This window comes from Physella acuta, unplaced genomic scaffold, assembly GCF_028476545.2.
Source record: "Physella acuta isolate Inbredline_101_S28 unplaced genomic scaffold, ASM2847654v3 ptg000826l, whole genome shotgun sequence".
In the NCBI taxonomy this organism is placed as follows: Eukaryota; Metazoa; Mollusca; class Gastropoda; family Physidae; genus Physella; species Physella acuta.
In genome coordinates, this window is record NW_026732344.1 from 98889 (window position 1) to 118672 (window position 19784).

A 19784-nucleotide genomic window follows, 5' to 3' on the forward strand; every position below is an offset into this window, starting at 1 on the left:
TTCATGATTTTGATAGAACGCTATACATTTTGAAAAAAAAAACAATATAAGTAAAATTTGCATTTTGATTTGTCAATTTAAATTTACTTCCACACACATCAACTCAGGTTTTAATTTCAATTTTAAAATGTTAAAATTTTAAAAGACATTTCACACAACGACCAAAACAACTAACTTATCACGCAATGATAAAACATAACACTTTGATTTATCTGATCAGCTTTATTGTATTGATGTCACAAACGTGGCAAAAATCTCAAGTCAACAAAGTGGTTGTTCGATCAATGTCCACCTCGGCTTATAACCCCACACATTACCCCACACACTACCCCACACATTACCTCACACAAATTACCCAAATGCTCTGAATAAATACATAAACAAAATCGAACGTAATCATATTTTCTTATGTTAAACAATATATTGCATAGTGTTGTAGCCTTTGACTTTTACTGCTTTACATTAAGAAACGTTGTATTGAAGTTGCTGTCAGTGCTCAAGCTAGTTTTCTTCTAGATAGAAATTAGATAGTATTAAGATATAGACCAAACATTTACTAAGGTGTTCCCTCGTTAACATTTTATTTGTCCTTAATTAAAACAATATATGGGGTTTCTTGTCCAGATGGTAAGTAGCGAGAGTTAAAGTGCGGGTGATATATGTCTAGGTGGTTAATTGACCGGGAGCCATGATAATGACTAGGGATTTGGTTTTCGGAGTTTCATCTCAGCAGAATCGAGGGAGTCAAAAGCATTAGTGAATAATAGCCACCAGATACCCCGAGCAAATTCTTTACTTCCCCGATTTCCGTTCAAGTTTGTAAACCCACAGTAACCATTAGTAGGCCACCACCAACCTTTATAGCCTAGATATCTACAACCAACGCTGGGCCCATGATCGAAAGTTGTGAACGGCTCTCCATTGTTTTTTCTAAGGTGATCATCATTGACACTTCCTCCGAAGGTGTTGTTTGTGTAGGACATTCGATAGAGATCTGCTTCACTTTGCACCGTGAAGTTATGGTATGTCATGTATTTGGGATCTCCCTTCCATATCATGTCAATCCTCATATCTGTATAACCCTGTTAAATCATTATATAATTAAAACAACTGTTAACAAGTGATTAGTTAACTGCTGCACTCTCCCAAATCAAGAATTCAACTTCAATAGTCAGTTACTGCAAGTAACACAATGATAAAAATACAAAATTATAAACTAGAAATTTCTTGCAAGCTTTCCCACTTTTTCATTTTCTCTACCCTTATCTCTTCCTCGGGTACACACGCACACGCACACATACACACGCACACACACACACGTTATCTCCCTCTAATACACTCCTCTCACTCTAAACCACACACACAAAACCATCTCTCTCTCTCTCACACACACTAATTATCTCCTTCTCACACACTCTCCAATAACAAATTTATTTTTAAAAAATATTTACCGCAGCTGTCAGTTTACTGACCATCTCATTGCCAAGCCAAAAGTCGCCATTAAAAGAGCCGAATCCATCGCGATATTCTGCCCAGTTTTTTGTAAAGTTCAGGTCACCATTGATATTGCGCTGGAAATAAATGTAACGAAATTCTTAAAATCAAACTTCTATCATTATGTCGGCTAGACTTAATAATGTGTCGAACGTTAACCTTAAACTTTTGCATATTTTTAAACTGGTGAAACTTGAAAGGTAAATTAAGAAAGTAACCTAGAGCCTCTTACAAACATGAAAATTTAAAGAATAACTAGCCTAGATAATAATCCAACCACCTCTGTCAGTTTTTTCATCACAAAGACCACAGATTTTACCAATTGTTTTCGATTAAGTGTTTGAATAACTAACCTTGAAAACAATCCAACCACCTCCGTCAATTTTAGTGTCACAAAGAACACAGAATTTACCAACTGTTTTCGATTAAGTGTTTGAACAACTAACCTGGAAAATAATCCAACCACCTCCATCAGTTTTAGTGTCACAAAGAACAAGTTTACTATCCAGAGATTCAACCACTACTCTGTCTTTCAGGCAGGTAAACTTGGCGTTTTTTTCACATTTTTGCTTAAGCGTACAGTTCATAAATCAATATATATATATATATATATATATATATATATATATATATATATATATATATATATATATATACGAGAAAAATGGCCCGTTGAGGAAGGATACACCGGGCGCTAGGTTGATAGTGCTGTCTCTTTTCTCTAAACTAAAACCAACCCACCCCCCACACACCACCCCCCACCCCCCACCCCACACACCACCCCCCCACCCCCACCCCCCACACACACCACCCCCTCCACACACCGCCCCCCCCCCCCACCCCTCCACCCCCCCCCTCTCCACCCCCACCCCCCAAAAAAAACATGTCTACCGTCCAATTCAACGAAATATAATTATATACTTTTTCCAGTGTCCGCCCCCTCCCAGAAAATTCTACCCCCGCCCCCGAAAATTTCAATTACCCCCACCCCTCTCCGGGGAGGAAAAACTCTGAAAGAAACACTGAAACCAACCCACCCCCACCCCCCACCCCCACACCCCCCACCCCCCACACACACACCACCACCCCCCCCCCCCACCCCTCCACACCCCCCCCCCCCCAAAAAAAAAACATGTCTACCGTCCCATTCAACGAAATATAATTATATACTTTTTCCAGTGTCCGCCCCCTCCCAGAAAATTCTACCCCCGCCCCCGAAAATTTCAAGTACCCCCACCCCTCTCCGGGGAGGAAAAAGTCTGAAAGAAACACTGAAACCAACCCCCCCCACCCCCCCCCCACACACACCACCCCCCCCGCCCCTCCACCCCCCACACACACACCACCCCCCCCCCCCACCCCTCCACCCCCCCCCCCCCCCCCCCCCAAAAAAAACAACATGTCTACCGTCCCATTGCAAGAAAACCACTTTTAAGATTAGACACATTAATTAGGCGGTAATTTTATTATAGAGTATCGATGAGGAAATTTCTTTTGAGTTGGGGAGGGGGGGGGGCTCAGACGTTCTTACGCGGGGGTGGGGCTTCGCCCCTACCCGAAGAATTGTATGAAAGAAACTCTTCACGCAAACCACTTAGATTAGACCAAATTGCCTTTGTATTGAATATCGATAATCAATGACGTCATATCAATGTGTGCACTATCCGGCTTGAGATTATTTTCTACTCTGTGCGCTAAATGTGTCGACGTCATACTTCGTTTTTCGAATTACTATGCATGTTTTTATTTTCTTTGTGTTTTCTCTAGAGCGTTCTTGTCAGACAGATAGATAGATAGAGAGACAGCGAAACTATTAATACTAATTTGAATAGTAATTATTAGGTGATGGATGAGGCGTGGAGTGCTTAAATGTAAACAGTAATGCTAATTTTAGAGAAGATTTTTTTTTTTTTTTTTTTTTTTTTTTTTTTTTTTTTTTTTTTTTTTTTTTTTAATTTTTAATTTTTAATTTTTTAATTTTAGAGAAGATGTTGTAGGCCTATGCTCTTTAACATTAGCAAACAGAGAAAGTGTTCGAAAGTACGCAATTTATAACTAAGATGGAAATAGAACTACAGAGGTTCCATGAACAGTATATCTCATAACTTATATTACATTGACTTTAAAATTTAATTTTTTATTTAATTATGATACGTAGCTTAATTAATAACTTATTTTTATCTAAAACAAATGCTATACTTTGTCGTTTTCTGTTTCTGTTTAAAATAGTATACAATTATTTGAAAAATAATTATTTAAAAAGGTTACCTCCCTTGGAAATGGACCGAATGACGTATCTCTGTGTTTACTTTTTTTTTTAAACAGTTACTATGCTTATATAAGAAAATACGATATATAAACATATTTAACGACTACAATAGCTTTTTCCGACGGGATTAAAGTTTTTTTGTTACCCTCCAGGGTCGGTCTACGACCTCAAATAATATTAACGGGATCGATCGTCAAATTATTTATATATATCTCATATAAGGAGAATTTCACTCGCGGTCATCTTTTAGCACTGGTCGAGGGCTTTGAGTCTGACCAACAGTTTTTCCATACGGCCTAGTCATCTATAGAAGTGTATGCAAAACATTAGCATGATGTACAGAGGTTAAGCAACGTAAAAATTGTGTTGAAATTACCCTGTTTTTTTCCATAAAATACAAAGATTATATAGGGAAATACGACTGGTCAGTTTTGACCGCTTTACGAAGTTTTCCCAGATATGCCGAGTTTTTTGTGACACCCCAAGGCGTTCTCCTACCACCTCACAAAATTTCAAGGGGGGTCGTCGGAGGAAATTTTTTTTCGTAATAGAGCTCATATAAAGAGAATTTCACTCGCGGTCACTTTTTAGCCCTCGTCGAGGGCTTTGAGTGAAACCGACAGTTTTCCCTAAAGGTCAAGCCATTGACCTAAGAGTATGCAAAAATTTAGCCAGATATACTGAGTTTAAGTACCCTAAAGCCTGCGTTGAAATGACCCTCTGTTTTTCCAATAAAATACAAAGATTATATAGGGAAATACAACTGGTCAGTTTTGACCGCTTTACGGAGTTTTCCCAGATATGCCGAGTTTTTTGTGACACCCCAAGGCGTTCTCCTACCACCTCACAAAATATCAAGGGGGGTCGTCGGAGGAAATTTTTTTTCGTAATAGAGCTCATATAAAGAGAATTTCACTCGCGGTCACTTTTTAGCCCTCGTCGAGGGCTTTGAGTGAAACCGACAGTTTTCCCTAAAGGTCAAGCCATTGACCTAAGAGTATGCAAAAAAATACCCAGATATACTGAGTTTAAGTTCCCTAAAGCCTGCGTTGAAATGACCCTCTGTTTTTCCCATAAAATACAAAGATTATATAGGGAAATACGACTGGTCAGTTTTGACCCATTTCCCGATTTTTCCCGGACATGGCGAGTTTTTTGTGACACCCCAAGGCGTTCTTCTACCACCTCACAAAATATCAAGGGGGGTCGTCGGAGGAATTTTTTTTTCGTAATAGAGCTCATATAAAGAGAATTTCACTCGCGGTCACTTTTTAGCCCTCGTCGAGGGCTTTGAGTGTAACCGACAGTTTTCCCTAAAGGTCAAGCCATTTACCTATAAGCATGCCAAAACTGAGCCAGATGAAAAGAGGGTAAGTGCCATAAAATCCGTTTTGAAATGACCCTCTGTTTTCCCCATAAAATACAAAGATTATATAGGGAAATACGACTGGTCAGTTTTGACCCATTTCCCGATTTTTCCCGGACATGGCGAGTTTTTTGTGACACCCCAAGGCGTTCTTCTACCACCTCACAAAATATCAAGGGGGGTCGTCGGAGGAATTTTTTTTTCGTAATAGAGCTCATATAAAGAGAATTTCACTCGCGGTCACTTTTTAGCCCTCGTCGAGGGCTTTGAGTGTAACCGACAGTTTTCCCTAAAGGTCAAGCCATTTACCTATAAGCATGCCAAAACTGAGCCAGATGAAAAGAGGGTAAGTGCCATAAAATCCGTTTTGAAATGACCCTCTGTTTTCCCCATAAAATACAAAGATTATATAGGGAAATACGACTGGTCAGTTTTGACCCATTTCCCGATTTTTCCCGGACATGGCGAGTTTTTTGTGACACCCCAAGGCGTTCTTCTACCACCTCACAAAATATCAAGGGGGGTCGTCGGAGGAATTTTTTTTTCGTAATAGAGCTCATATAAAGAGAATTTCACTCGCGGTCACTTTTTAGCCCTCGTCGAGGGCTTTGAGTGTAACCGACAGTTTTCCCTAAAGGTCAAGCCATTTACCTATAAGCATGCCAAAACTGAGCCAGATGAAAAGAGGGTAAGTGCCATAAAATCCGTTTTGAAATGACCCTCTGTTTTCCCCATAAAATACAAAGATTATATAGGGAAATACGACTGGTCAGTTTTGACCCATTTCCCGATTTTTCCCGGACATGGCGAGTTTTTTGTGACACCCCAAGGCGTTCTTCTACCACCTCACAAAATATCAAGGGGGGTCGTCGGAGGAAATTTTTTTTCGTAATAGAGCTCATATAAAGAGAATTTCACTCGCGGTCACTTTTTAGCCCTCGTCGAGGGCTTTGAGTGTAACCGACAGTTTTTCCTAAAGGTCAAGCCATTGACCTAGGAGCATGCAAAAAATTAGCCAGATATACTGAGCTTAAGTACCCTAAAGTCTGCGTTGAAATGACCCTCTTTTTTTCCCATAAAATACAAAGATTATATAGGGAAATACAACTGGTCAGTTTTGACCGCTTTACGAAGTTTTCCCAGATATGCCGAGTTTTTTATGACACCCCAAGGTGTTCTTCTACCACCTCACAAAATATCAAGGGGGGTCGTCGGAGGAAATTTTTTTTCGTAATAGAGCTCATATAAAGAGAATTTCACTCGCGGTCACTTTTTCGCCCTCGTCGAGGGCTTTGAGTGTAACCGACAGTTTTCCCTAAAGGTCAACCCATTGACCTAGGAGCATGCAAAAAATTAGCCAGATATACTGAGCTTAAGTACCCTAAAATCTGCGTTGAAATGACCCTCTGTTTTTCCCATAAAATACAAAGATTATATAGGGAAATACAACTGGTCAGTTTTGACCGCTTTACGAAGTTTTCCCAGATATGCCGAGTTTTTTATGACACCCCTAGGTGTTCTCCTACCACCTCACAAAATATCAAGGGGGGTCGTCGGAGGAAATTTTTTTTCGTAATAGAGCTCATATAAAGAGAATTTCACTCGCGGTCACTTTTTAGCCCTCGTCGAGGGCTTTGAGTGTAACCGACAGTTTTCCCTAAAGGTCAAGCCATTTACCTATAAGCATGCCAAAACTGAGCCAGATGAAAAGAGGGTAAGTGCCATAAAATCCGTTTTGAAATGACCCTCTGTTTTCCCCATAAAATACAAAGATTATATAGGGAAATACGACTGGTCAGTTTTGACCCATTTCCCGATTTTTCCCGGACATGGCGAGTTTTTTGTGACACCCCAAGGCGTTCTTCTACCACCTCACAAAATATCAAGGGGGGTCGTCGGAGGAATTTTTTTTTCGTAATAGAGCTCATATAAAGAGAATTTCACTCGCGGTCACTTTTTAGCCCTCGTCGAGGGCTTTGAGTGTAACCGACAGTTTTCCCTAAAGGTCAAGCCATTTACCTATAAGCATGCCAAAACTGAGCCAGATGAAAAGAGGGTAAGTGCCATAAAATCCGTTTTGAAATGACCCTCTGTTTTTCCCATAAAATACAAAGATTATATAGGGAAATACAACTGGTCAGTTTTGACCGCTTTACGAAGTTTTCCCAGATATGCCGAGTTTTTTATGACACCCCAAGGTGTTCTTCTACCACCTCACAAAATATCAAGGGGGGTCGTCGGAGGAAATTTTTTTTCGTAATAGAGCTCATATAAAGAGAATTTCACTCGCGGTCACTTTTTCGCCCTCGTCGAGGGCTTTGAGTGTAACCGACAGTTTTCCCTAAAGGTCAACCCATTGACCTAGGAGCATGCAAAAAATTAGCCAGATATACTGAGCTTAAGTACCCTAAAATCTGCGTTGAAATGACCCTCTGTTTTTCCCATAAAATACAAAGATTATATAGGGAAATACAACTGGTCAGTTTTGACCGCTTTACGAAGTTTTCCCAGATATGCCGAGTTTTTTATGACACCCCTAGGTGTTCTCCTACCACCTCACAAAATATCAAGGGGGGTCGTCGGAGGAAATTTTTTTTCGTAATAGAGCTCATATAAAGAGAATTTCACTCGCGGTCACTTTTTAGCCCTCGTCGCGGGCTTTGAGTGTAACCGACAGTTTTCCCTAAAGGTCAAGCCATTGACCTAGGAGCATGCAAAAAATTAGCCAGATATACTGAGCTTAAGTACCCTAAAGTCTGCGTTGAAATGACCCTCTGTTTTTCCCATAAAATACAAAGATTATATAGGGAAATACAACTGGTCAGTTTTGACCCCTTTACGAAGTTTTCCCAGATATGCCGAGTTTTTTGTGACACCCCAAGGTGTTCTCCTACCACCTCACAAAATTTCAAGGGGGGTCGTCGGAGGAATTTTTTTTTCGTAATATAGCCCATATAAGGCGCCGGTCAGTCGAGGTCAGTTTTGACCCCCGCTCCGTAGACTTTTTGCCGAACCGTCACCGGCCCTCGTGTTCTATCGCCATAAGGCACCTTAGTGCCAAATTTGACGCGCCTGCGGCGCCGGGAAGTGCCCTATCGGGCACCCGACCACTTTGCTTTATATATATAGATATATATATATATATATATATATATATATATATATATATATGTGTGTGTGTGTGTGTGTGTGTGTGTGTGTGTGTGTGTGTGTGTGTGTGTGTGTGTGTGTGTGTGTGTGTGTGTGTGTGTGTGTGTGTGTGTGTGTGTGTGTGTGTGTGTGTGTGTGTGTGTGTGTGTGTGTGTGTGTGTGTGTGTGTGTGTGTGTGTGTGTGTGTGTGTGTGTGTGTGTGTGTGTGTGTGTGTAAGATAGAACTTTAGTTTTTAGCTTTATCAATTCATGAAACTGATTTTTTTAGTAAAGATAATGTCAATAATGTAATTGATTAAAAAAATACTGACTTGACCAAATGTTGATCTACATTTTTGAGGTCTGTTTTTGCAGCGACCTGTCCCAGCCTTCTTGGTGTATTTGTTCTCTTATCATACATTCAATATAGGTAAACACGGGGTTAGTGAACAAAAGAATATAGGCCTACAATACAATTAGTTCAATAATCTAATGAGATATCTGTTTATGTTTTTATCTTATATATAATATGGGATTGTTTTAAGTTTCGATATGCTTTCAGCTAAATTTGCACGCAATTCGCATAAACATAAGCACATACAAATAAAGCCACAAATATAAGCACAGTCATACCCACAAACTGCATGTATTATTAGCACATATAACTCTCCTTAGTAACACATTATTTTATCATGCCAAATTTTAATTAATTGAAGATTCGTTTCGGATATGCATTTTTAACACAAATACTATTATGTAATAGAACTAAAACGTATATAACGAAGCATTACAACATTATGTAGCTCTTTTGTTAGTTTATAGACTTTCTAAAGTGAAAAATAATTTATTCTGTAACTTAAAAAAAATATACAAGATATCGGAATATAAAGTCTCACCCGATGTATCATCAGCGTATGAGCAGTTGAACAGAAAGAAACAGACAGCAATGGTTAGCCACCATGTGAAGTAGTCCATCGTAGATGGATATCAGATAGGCTGGGGTCTGGACTGTAAATAGAAGAACGTTCCAGATGGCTTCTTCCCTTGAACAGCCAAACGAGTCAACTAGCATGAAGTTTTTTCATTAACTTATAGTCTTAAGTAAGGCACCATATGGCAATATGATTAAGAGTTCTTTTCTCGTACGTGTCGTGTACATCCTGATTTAACGAGCCTTTAGCGAATTGAGGTCAGGAATTAGGTTGTTAGAACTAATTTTTTTTCGAACTGATGTCAATAATCGTATCCCTATCCTAAACTCTAACCAAAGAAAAACATGAAGTGTATTACTTATCCTAAAATGATACCGCATATCACAAATTAACTAATACTCAATTTTGGAAGAGTCCATCAGTCCATTGTCAAACATCAATTTTGATTGGACAAATCCTTTCAAGAAATGTGCTTGATTAGATTCAACTTTGGCCGACATTAAATATGCTGTTAGTTTTTTTACATTTTTACGCCTAGGAATATATGTTATATTTTAGAAATATTTGACCCTGAATTTTAGAGTTGCTGTACTAAGCAAGTTTTAATTTCGATGATGTGAGGGTCAAGGTTAGTGTAATAATAGTATAATTTTATTGGGAAGGTCAGTGTTATGCGAGGTTTTCAGTTAGTATAATTCCAAGGTGTAATCCTACTCCCAAAGATCGATAGAAAGTACTGTCGTGGCAAGATCTCATTGGTTTCTTTAAATTAATGTAAATCATGCCAATCTGAAAAGCAGGTTATTTTTTTTTAAAATTCATAAAAAACGTTTTAATAACAAGCTTTTATGTAATGATGCACTAAAAAGTAGAAAATAAATTATAGACTACTATTTAAATAACTATAAAGAAAAGCGTGGGTCACTTTAGTATCTATTGGATACCTTTACTAATGTTAAGGAAGACACCCACGCTTTTCTTTATAGTTATTTAAATAGTAGTCTATAATTTATTTTCTACTTTTTAGTGCATCATTACATAAAAGCTTGTTATTAAAACGTTTTTTATGAATTTTTTTTCAGTACTTTACATGTTTTATCTACAATAGAGTTACATGACTAAAAACCATTGCGCGCCTACTGAACATCACGTTCAGTAGGCGCGCAATGGTTTTTGAACGCAGCCATTACGTGGTCGTGATGGCGCAGCTATTGATGACGCGTGTGGTGTGGTTGGCTAGACATGCCTACTAATTCGGTCCAAATTTTAATTAATTCATAAAAAATCAATTAGGCATCCAATTAAGTCAAATTTAGTTTCAGATTGCATTGTCTTCATGTCTTGACCCACGTGCCAACTGTGAATCGTGTCGGTCAAGTAGAACTGTCCGAATTTTCACTCCTGCGTTTCCGTCTAGACAGACAGACTGTCGACTGACGAGGAAGTGAGTTAAATAAAAGCTTGTAAAAAAATTCATAAAAAACGTTTTAATAACAAGCTTTTATGTAATGATGCACTAAAAAGTAGAAAATAAATTATAGACTATATTTAAATAACTATAAAGAAAAGCGTGGGTCACTTTAGTATCTATTGGATACCTTTACTAATGTTAAGGAAGACACCCACGCTTTTCTTTATAGTTATTTAAATAGTAGTCTATAATTTATTTTCTACTTTTTAGTGCATCATTACATAAAAGCTTGTTATTAAAACGTTTTTTATGAATTTTTTTTCAGTACTTTACATGTTTTATCTACAATAGAGTTACATGAATAAAAACCATTGCGCGCCTACTTAATATCACGTTCAGTAGGCGCGCAATGGTTTTTGAACGCAGCCATTACGTGGTCGTGATGGCGCAGCTATTGATGACGCGTGTGGTGTGGTTGGCTAGACATGCCTACTAATTCGGTCCAAATTTTAATTAATTCATAAAAAATCAATTAGGCATCCAATTAAGTCAAATTTAGTTTCAGATTGCATTGTCTTCATGTCTTGACCCACGTGCCAACTGTGAATCGTGTCGGTCAAGTAGAACTGTCCGAATTTTCACTCCTGCGTTTCCGTCTAGACAGACAGACCGACGAGGAAGTGAGTTAAATAAAAGCTTGTAATAAAAAGATACCGATTTGATAAAATATCGGTAAAACTAATTTAACTTTTGAACGAGGCTAGGTCATATTTCCTCGATATCTATCCACGAAGAGTTAAGCGTATCACGACAAACTAAGTTATACAATGAACAAAAGCTCCATAGAAATCAACTCATCAGTCGTCTTTAAGGGTCATCTATTTAAGTCGTCCACACGGAAGACATGTGGGGGGGGAGGGGGGCGTAAGAAAATCAAATTTTGCGGGCGCGTGTGGACTAAGGAGGGGTGGGGGCTTGTTCGGTTGGTTGTGGACTTCAACATGTTGATTTTAACATGGACGTGCTTATACATTTTTACATGAGACTTGTACCTTGCATGTTAAAAGTACAATTAAGAGGACAGTTGTTTTTTTTTAAGCCTATCGCAATGTGTAAATAAAGTTTTGGATACAATTATACCTACACTGGGCCATCCTTATCATAAAGGACGTGATCAGTTTTAACGATTTTTTACCTTCCCTATTCACCCATGGTAACTCAAAGCCAGAACTTAACACCTAAAATTAATTTGTGATTAACAGTTTGGTCAAAAAGAACATTGTTCTCTACCTAAATACTTTTTTACAGCTTTACATATTGTGCAGATTCTCTCCTGTAACCAAACAGACAAACAAACAAACAAAAATATCCAACATGTAAACAAACTTGAGTTTCAGTAGAATAAAGATTACAGAAAATCATTTATATTCTCCTTTTTAACGTATTATTACTTAACAGCTTATTATTAAAACGTTTTTGTGCATTTTTATAAATATATAAACCGGGAGTAATCTCCCCTAAACTTTCTCGAATATACGTATTTAACTCGGAATATAGACATGATTTTTAATTACTTAAACTTTTAAAAATAAAATAGAATCTTGTAGAAAATATTATTAGTACTTTATAAATGTACATGCATTTTTTGAGAAATCGGAAATAGCGTAAATTAGTACTTCCGGTCAACGGAAATTACTCAAAGTTTGATAGAAGGTAGAGAATTAGATCTTTTACTTACACGGTAAATTTCATTTATCTATCTGAAATAGTTCTCAAGTTATAGGCTTTTGAACAAATGAAATAAGAAAAGTACCACTTCCGGGTATTTGAAATCGCTCAAAAGTTGATACGGATCTACGATTTTGATATAATACTTATATATGAAATTTCATCAACCTAGCTGTAACGGTACTCACGTTATTGTGTTTACACGCACGCACACACACACACAGACAGACACACATACACACAGACATACGGACAAGATTGCAAAACTATGTTTTTCCGACATTTTTTTGCACGATTACAAGACTTTCTCTATACTTCGTATATACGAGAAAATAAAAAAGCCGCAAGGAAAAAAGTCACAAAATTAAAGTCACAGAAAAAAGTCTAAAACATATTTAAGAAATGGATTTTTTTAATTGTTAAGAATTTTAAATTTTAGATGTGTATTAATATAGGTGGTGTTTCTATGGTATCATCTTAACTTTGCTTAATAAAAATTAATGCATAGTTAACTGGAAACAGTCTTTTTTAGATTCGACCTTTTACCTTTTGTTTTTAAAAATAAATTCAGGAATAACACAATTCACGCTAATGCTGTTCACCTTCATTCCCCTCCTCAACATAACACCTGTTCAGTTTTCCATCAGTAGAATCTCCACCCGCCCCCTCCCAACAAAGCAAAGTTTCTTTCAACATATTAAAACCGTGATGTACCACTTTATGTAGATACAGCAATGTCCCTTTCGGTTGTAGCAAAAAGAGACCACCAGTTCTCAAAAATGCATACTATCTGTAAACACGAAGTGGTCCAAATTTTACATTACAGTAGTACAGTTTGCGTTATGTTTTTTAGTTTGATAAATAGTTAGTATAATTATATGTACAATAAGGGCCTAAATTAAAATGAAAAAAAAAGGTAATAGATATTCGTAATCGTTTTATCGATGTACGATAGTTTTTACTAAGCTATGGATGTATTTTTTCTGAACAAGCTGTCCGTTTTTTGAAGACATGATGGCCTCGGAATTATATGTGCTGAACAAAATTTACCTTCTTAACGGCAAGGTTAAGGTGTTCTATATTTAATCTATCTAGAGCATAGACCTATTATGCACAACTAGAGATCGATATTAAATAAAAATTGTGGCAGGATCTGATTGGTTTAATCAAAGTGGTTTTGGTCAGCTTTTGCCCAAGCCTAAATCCACCTTAACACCGCCCCCCCTCTCCAAAGTTTTACGCGTTCATCCTCTTCTACCTTAAAGCGTACCCTATGCACATGCTGGTAATATAGATACCGTTGGGGAGGGATAGCAGTTCATGTGTCTCTCTGGACTGCACAAGACCAATCAGGGACTGGGGTGGATTGGGATATAATAGTGTGTGGTTACTAAATAACCTTGGTGGGTAAAACGGTTGAAAAACAATTAGACTGTAAGAACGGCAAAGAAGCGAAGAACTAAAAGAAGGTTAGAAACATGACTGCTTAGTTTATTTTTTACTGCCTAAACCAAACGTGTGGCATTTAATATCAGGTTTTTGTTTGCCAGGAATAATAATTATTTAAAGCAACATGCGACACTACGGCCAATGCGGAAAACTCTCGTTTGTGTGTGTCGGGCAGGGGGGGGGGGGGAGTTTGGGCACGTGTCATGAGTTTGCCACGTCCTTATGTTATAATTGAAGCCAATCGAATGCAGACAATATTTAACTGGGCCACCACCTAACATCACGTGATCAGATACTACGCAGTGCAGTAGATTCTTAAAAAAATACAGCAATATTTTAAGTCAAAAGCAGTCGACTTATTTCGTTATGAATGTAATACCTATTAATATATTATGGACAGGTTTATTTATTCTCATTGTCAATTAATAGACCAAAAGTCATTATCGGCTATTGTTTTTCAATATCTTCAAACCGTGAAACATACTAAATGTGGTACAGCTCAGTTTTAAGATCTTTACGAGAATCTATACATGGATGACAAGGGAAGGGGTGGGTTCTATTGTGGAAAACTCAAAATAAAATAAAAATCCCCGTTTCATCCCTGTCCACAACTCCTCCCTCATTCTATATACCGAAAAGAAGCCCTCGACACCTTCTCTCCCCTTCACCATGCAGGCCACCACTCCGCTCACATTGCAGTAAAAAGAAGTCTAAAAACCTTAATTCTTAACATACAGGAATATATCAAGATGCTAAAAAAAATTGTACCATATACTTTACGTTCTTAAAGGCCTTGTAAAAGTGTTCTATATTAAATCTAAATAAAGCATTGACCTCTAATTGTGTATAAATCTTCATGTACTGAGTAAGAGGGAGGGGGTAGAAATAGCGATTAGGGATGATCAGGTATATTAAATTAAATAGGCTGTCACCTCAAAATGCGGATTGAACATAATTACATTAACGTTGTTTACGTTGTATTTGTTGGCTATTTAAATAAATCCGTAATCCTCATCACTCCCTGTGGAGTGTAGGGCAGCAACAAATCTCCGCCTTTCCACTCTGTCTTGGGCGAGCCACTTCAATTCATGCCAGGTCTTGCCAATAGCCTGCACTTTGTCCATCTCTCTCCTCCATGTTCCCAGTGGTCTTTCGCTTTCCAGGCGGAGTCTACTTCAGAGCCATGTTGAAGAATTTTTTTTTGCTCATGCGTAGGACATGACCCAGTCATCTCCATATCCTCATTCGAACTTCTGAAACATTGTCGTTTAATCCTGTCCTTCGCCATATTTCCGTGTTCGAGACTTTGTCGTCCCACTTTATTCTTTGGATACGTTGTCAGGATCTTCTTTCAAAGCCTCTGAGTCGGCTCTCTCCTTTCTTGTTTAGTTTCCATGACTCTACAGCATAGAGGGTCACAGAACGTACATTAGATTTTTACAGTAGCCCTAGTCAGGTTAAAATATAACACATTAACCTGGCTGCAAATTCCCCCTAGGAAATAGACATTAGGGATGAGAAGGTATGGACTGGTTAGCTGGACTGCTAAGCCTTAAGTCTTGAGTTCGAATCCGGGTTCAAGTCAGTTCACCGTCCCTGAGTCCACCCAACTCTAATGGGTACCTAACACACGTTAGGGCAAGTAAAGGCGGCTGGGCAAAGTGCTGACTACACTAACCTTTCATATGCCGAGGTCACAGAAACAAGTGGCACAATAGAAAGGGAATCTAATTGAGTTGAACTAATTTTACCCTGCTCGACTATAACATGCACAACAACTATAGATCCATATTAAATAAAAATCGTGGCAGGATCTGATTGGTTTCATTACGCTGGTTGTGGTCAGGTGAAATTGAAGTGGAGATTAAATAATTGACATTATTGATCAGGTCATGACTCTTTTTGTTTTGATTGTAAAATTTAATATGTTGAAACAGCACTTTGTCTTGTTATATGGTTAAATGTCTATCAACTCCTCCCCTTTATGGCCTTTATTGAAATGGATGATTCTATCCCACACTACAGGTACAATATTTGTAATGCAACCGGTAGATTTTTATACTACTATCTATAACTACATTTTATTATCTATATATATAATTCTCTTCTGCGAGACGTTAGAAAACAAGCTGCAAGCGCGCCTTGCAGTCCCCTCTCTTCCTCTCTATCACTACCGCCCCCCCCCCCCCCCCCCCCACATGGTCTGGTGAGCTGTGGTTCACGGTAAATGTTTACAATCCGGGTTTAGGGGCAGATAATTTAAGAGGAAGTAACTAAGAGGAGGCTGTTTTCACGGGGGGGGGGGGGGGGTAGGGTAGGGGTTGGGAAAAAGGGGGGGGGGGGACGTTAGTGTTTTAAAGCAAATATTTTCAGTGGCAGCATTGGTACTGTTTAATTCACAAATGTGAATTACTGAAAAGTAGAAAATAAAACAACTAAATAGCGGCGTATGATACGCCGCGGGTCGGCTCGTAAATATTTAAAAGCTAAAGGATGAAACGGAGGAGATTCGCAACTTAATTTGACTTTACATCAGTGCCTTTTGTCCCTATTTCTTCTTAAATGTTGATGTTGTATTGAGGGACCTCCTAGCCATTAAATTATTTTCAATAACTTACTCTAAAATACTTGATGAGCTGCATAACTGGAATATACGTGTTTAACATTGCGTGACTCTAATGCAGTAATAAATTATGTAAGCGACTTTATACCAATATCGCTGCAGCTTAATTTGGCCAGAAAAGTTTTGTGTAAAGTTTGATTTCGCTTTCATGATTTTGATAGAACGCTATACATTTTGAAAAAAAACAATATAAGTAAAATTTGCATTTTGATTTGTCAATTTAAATTTACTTCCACACACATCAACTCAGGTTTTAATTTCAATTTTAAAATGTTAAAATTTTAAAAGACATTTCACACAACGACCAAAACAGCTAACTTATCACGCAATGATAAAACATAACACTTTGATTTATCTGATCAGCTTTATTGTATTGATGTCACAAAAGTGGCAAAAATCTCAAGTCAACAAAGTGGTTGTTCGATCAATGTCCACCTCGGCTTATAACCCCACACATTACCCCACACACTACCCCACACATTACCTCACACAAATTACCCAAATGCTCTGAATAAATACATAAACAAAATCGAACGTAATCATATTTTCTTATGTTAAACAATATATTGCATAGTGTTGTAGCCTTTGACTTTTACTGCTTTACATTAAGAAACGTTCTATTGAAGTTGCTGTCAGTGCTCAAGCTAGTTTTCTTCTAGATAGAAATTAGATAGTATTAAGATATAGACCAAACATTTACTAAGATGTTCCCTCGTTAACATTTTATTTGTCCTTAATTAAAACAATATATGGGGTTTCTTGTCCAGATGGTAAGTAGCGAGTGTTAAAGTCCGGGTGATATATGTCTAGGTGGTTAATTGACCGGGAGCCATGATAATGACTAGGGATTTGGTTTTCGGAGTTTCATCTCAACAGAATCGAAGGAGTCAGTTTGACGAGTGAACCAGACCCAGTGGATACCCCGAGCATATTCTTTACTTCCCAGAACTCCGTTCAAGTTTACTAACCCACAGTGACCAATGTTAGGCCACCACCAACCTTTTTGGCCATAATGCATACAATGTTGGCCGGGCCCTTTATCGAAAGTTGTGAACGGCTCTCCATTGCTGTGTCTAAAGTGATCATGAAGGTCCTCTCCTTCGAAGCTGTTGTTTCTGTAGGACATTCGATAGAGATCTGCTTCACCTTGCACCTTGTAGTTCTTGTATGTCATGTATTTGGGATTTCCTTTCCATATCATGTCAATCCTCAAATCTGTATAACCCTGTTAAATCATTATATAATTAAAACAACTGTTAACAAGTGATTAGTTAACTGCTGCACTCTCCCAAATCAAGAATTCAACTTTAATAGCTAGTTACTGCAAGTAACACAATGATAAAAATACAAAATTATAAACTAGAAATTTCTTGCAAGCTTTCCCACTTTTTCATTTTCTCTGCCCTCATCTCTTCCTCGGGTACACACGCACACACACACACACACACACGTTATCTCCCTCTAATACACTCCTCTCACTCTAAACCACACACACAAAACCATCTCTCTCTCTCTCTCACACACACTAATTATCTCCTTCTCACACACTCTCCAATAACAAATTTATTTTTAAAAAATATTTACCGCAGCTGTCAGTTTACTGACCATCTCATTGCCAAGCCAAAAGTCGCCATTAAAAGAGCCGAATCCATCGCGAAATTCTGCCCAATTTTTTGTAAAGTTCACGTCACCATTGATAATGCGCTGGAAATAAATTTAACGAGTCTTAAAATCAAACTTCTATCATTATGTCGGCTAGACTTAATAATGTGTCGAACGTTAACCTTAAACTTTTGCATATTTTTAAACTGGTGAAACTTGAAAGGTAAATTAAGAAAGTAACCTAGAGCCTCTTACAAACATGAAAATTTAAAGAATAACTAGCCTAGATAATAATCCAACCACCTCTGTCAGTTTTTTCATCACAAAGACCACAGATTTTACCAATTGTTTTCGATTAAGTGTTTGAATAACTAACCTTGAAAACAATCCAACCACCTCCGTCAATTTTAGTGTCACAAAGAACACAGAATTTACCAACTGTTTTCGATTAAGTGTTTGAACAACTAACCTGGAAAATAATCCAACCACCTCCATCAGTTTTAGTGTCACAAAGAACAAGTTTACTATCCAGAGATTCAACCACTACTCTGTCTTTCAGGCAGGTAAACTTGGCGTTTTTTTCACATTTTTGCTTAAGCGTACAGTTCATAAATCAATATATCTATATATATATATATATATATATATATATATATATATATATATATGTGTGTGTGTGTGTGTGTGTGTGTGTGTGTGTGTGTGTGTGTGTGTGTGTGTGTGTGTGTGTGTGTGTGTGTGTGTAAGATAGAACTTTAGTTTTTAGCTTTATCAATTCATGAAACTGATTTTTTTAGTAAAGATAATGTCAATAATGTAATTGATTAAAAAAATACTGACTTGACCAAATGTTGATCTACATTTTTGAGGTCTGTTTTTGCAGCGACCTGTCCCAGCCTTCTTGGTGTATTTGTTCTCTTATCATACATTCAATATAGGTAAACACGGGGTTAGTGAACAAAAGAATATAGGCCTACAATACAATTAGTTCAATAATCTAATGAGATATCTGTTTATGTTTTTATCTTATATATAATATGGGATTGTTTTAAGTTTCGATATGCTTTCAGCTAAATTTGCACGCAATTCGCATAAACATAAGCACATACAAATAAAGCCACAAATATAAGCACAGTCATACCCACAAACTGCATGTATTATTAGCACATATAACTCTCCTTAGTAACACATTATTTTATCATGCCAAATTTTAATTAATTGAAGATTCGTTTCGGATATGCATTTTTAACACAAATACTATTATGTAATAGAACTAAAACGTATATAACGAAGCATTACAACATTATGTAGCTCTTTTGTTAGTTTATAGACTTTCTAAAGTGAAAAATAATTTATGCTGTAACTTAAAAAAAATATACAAGATATCGGAATATAAAGTCTCACCCGATGTATCATCAGCGTATGAGCAGTTGAACAGAAAGAAACAGACAGCAATGGTTAGCCACCATGTGAAGTAGTCCATCGTAGATGGATATCAGATAGGCTGGGGTCTGGACTGTAAATAGAAGAACGTTCCAGATGGCTTCTTCCCTTGAACAGCCAAACGAGTCAACTAGCATGAAGTTTTTTCATTAACTTATAGTCTTAAGTAAGGCACCATATGGCAATATGATTAAGAGTTCTTTTCTCGTACGTGTCGTGTACATCCTGATTTAACGAGCCTTTAGCGAATTGAGGTCAGGAATTAGGTTGTTAGAACTAATTTTTTTTCGAACTGATGTCAATAATCGTATCCCTATCCTAAACTCTAACCAAAGAAA

The 19784-nt window shown here is 37.5% G+C and overlaps 2 protein-coding genes across 2 annotated transcripts; both read right to left on the bottom strand.

Moving 5' to 3' along the window:
• Positions 1-213: 213 nt before the first annotated feature.
• LOC131951760 (ficolin-2-like) lies at positions 214-2081 on the bottom strand. Its single transcript, XM_059314146.1, has 3 exons — positions 1941-2081; positions 1452-1571; positions 214-1082 (listed from the first exon to the last, which is right to left on the bottom strand). Exons 1-3 carry the CDS (start codon positions 2079-2081, stop codon positions 699-701), a joined length of 645 nt encoding a protein of 214 aa, XP_059170129.1. The 3' UTR covers positions 214-698.
• A 14853-nt stretch (positions 2082-16934) lies between these two features.
• LOC131951773 (ficolin-1-like) lies at positions 16935-19602 on the bottom strand. The gene is made up of 5 exons (XM_059314167.1): positions 19408-19602; positions 18844-18920; positions 18473-18595; positions 17986-18105; positions 16935-17626 (listed from the first exon to the last, which is right to left on the bottom strand). The coding sequence occupies exons 1-5, from the start codon at positions 19484-19486 to the stop codon at positions 17243-17245; spliced, it is 783 nt and encodes a 260-aa protein (XP_059170150.1). The 5' UTR covers positions 19487-19602; the 3' UTR covers positions 16935-17242.
• Between the last annotated feature and the right edge of the window lie 182 nt (positions 19603-19784).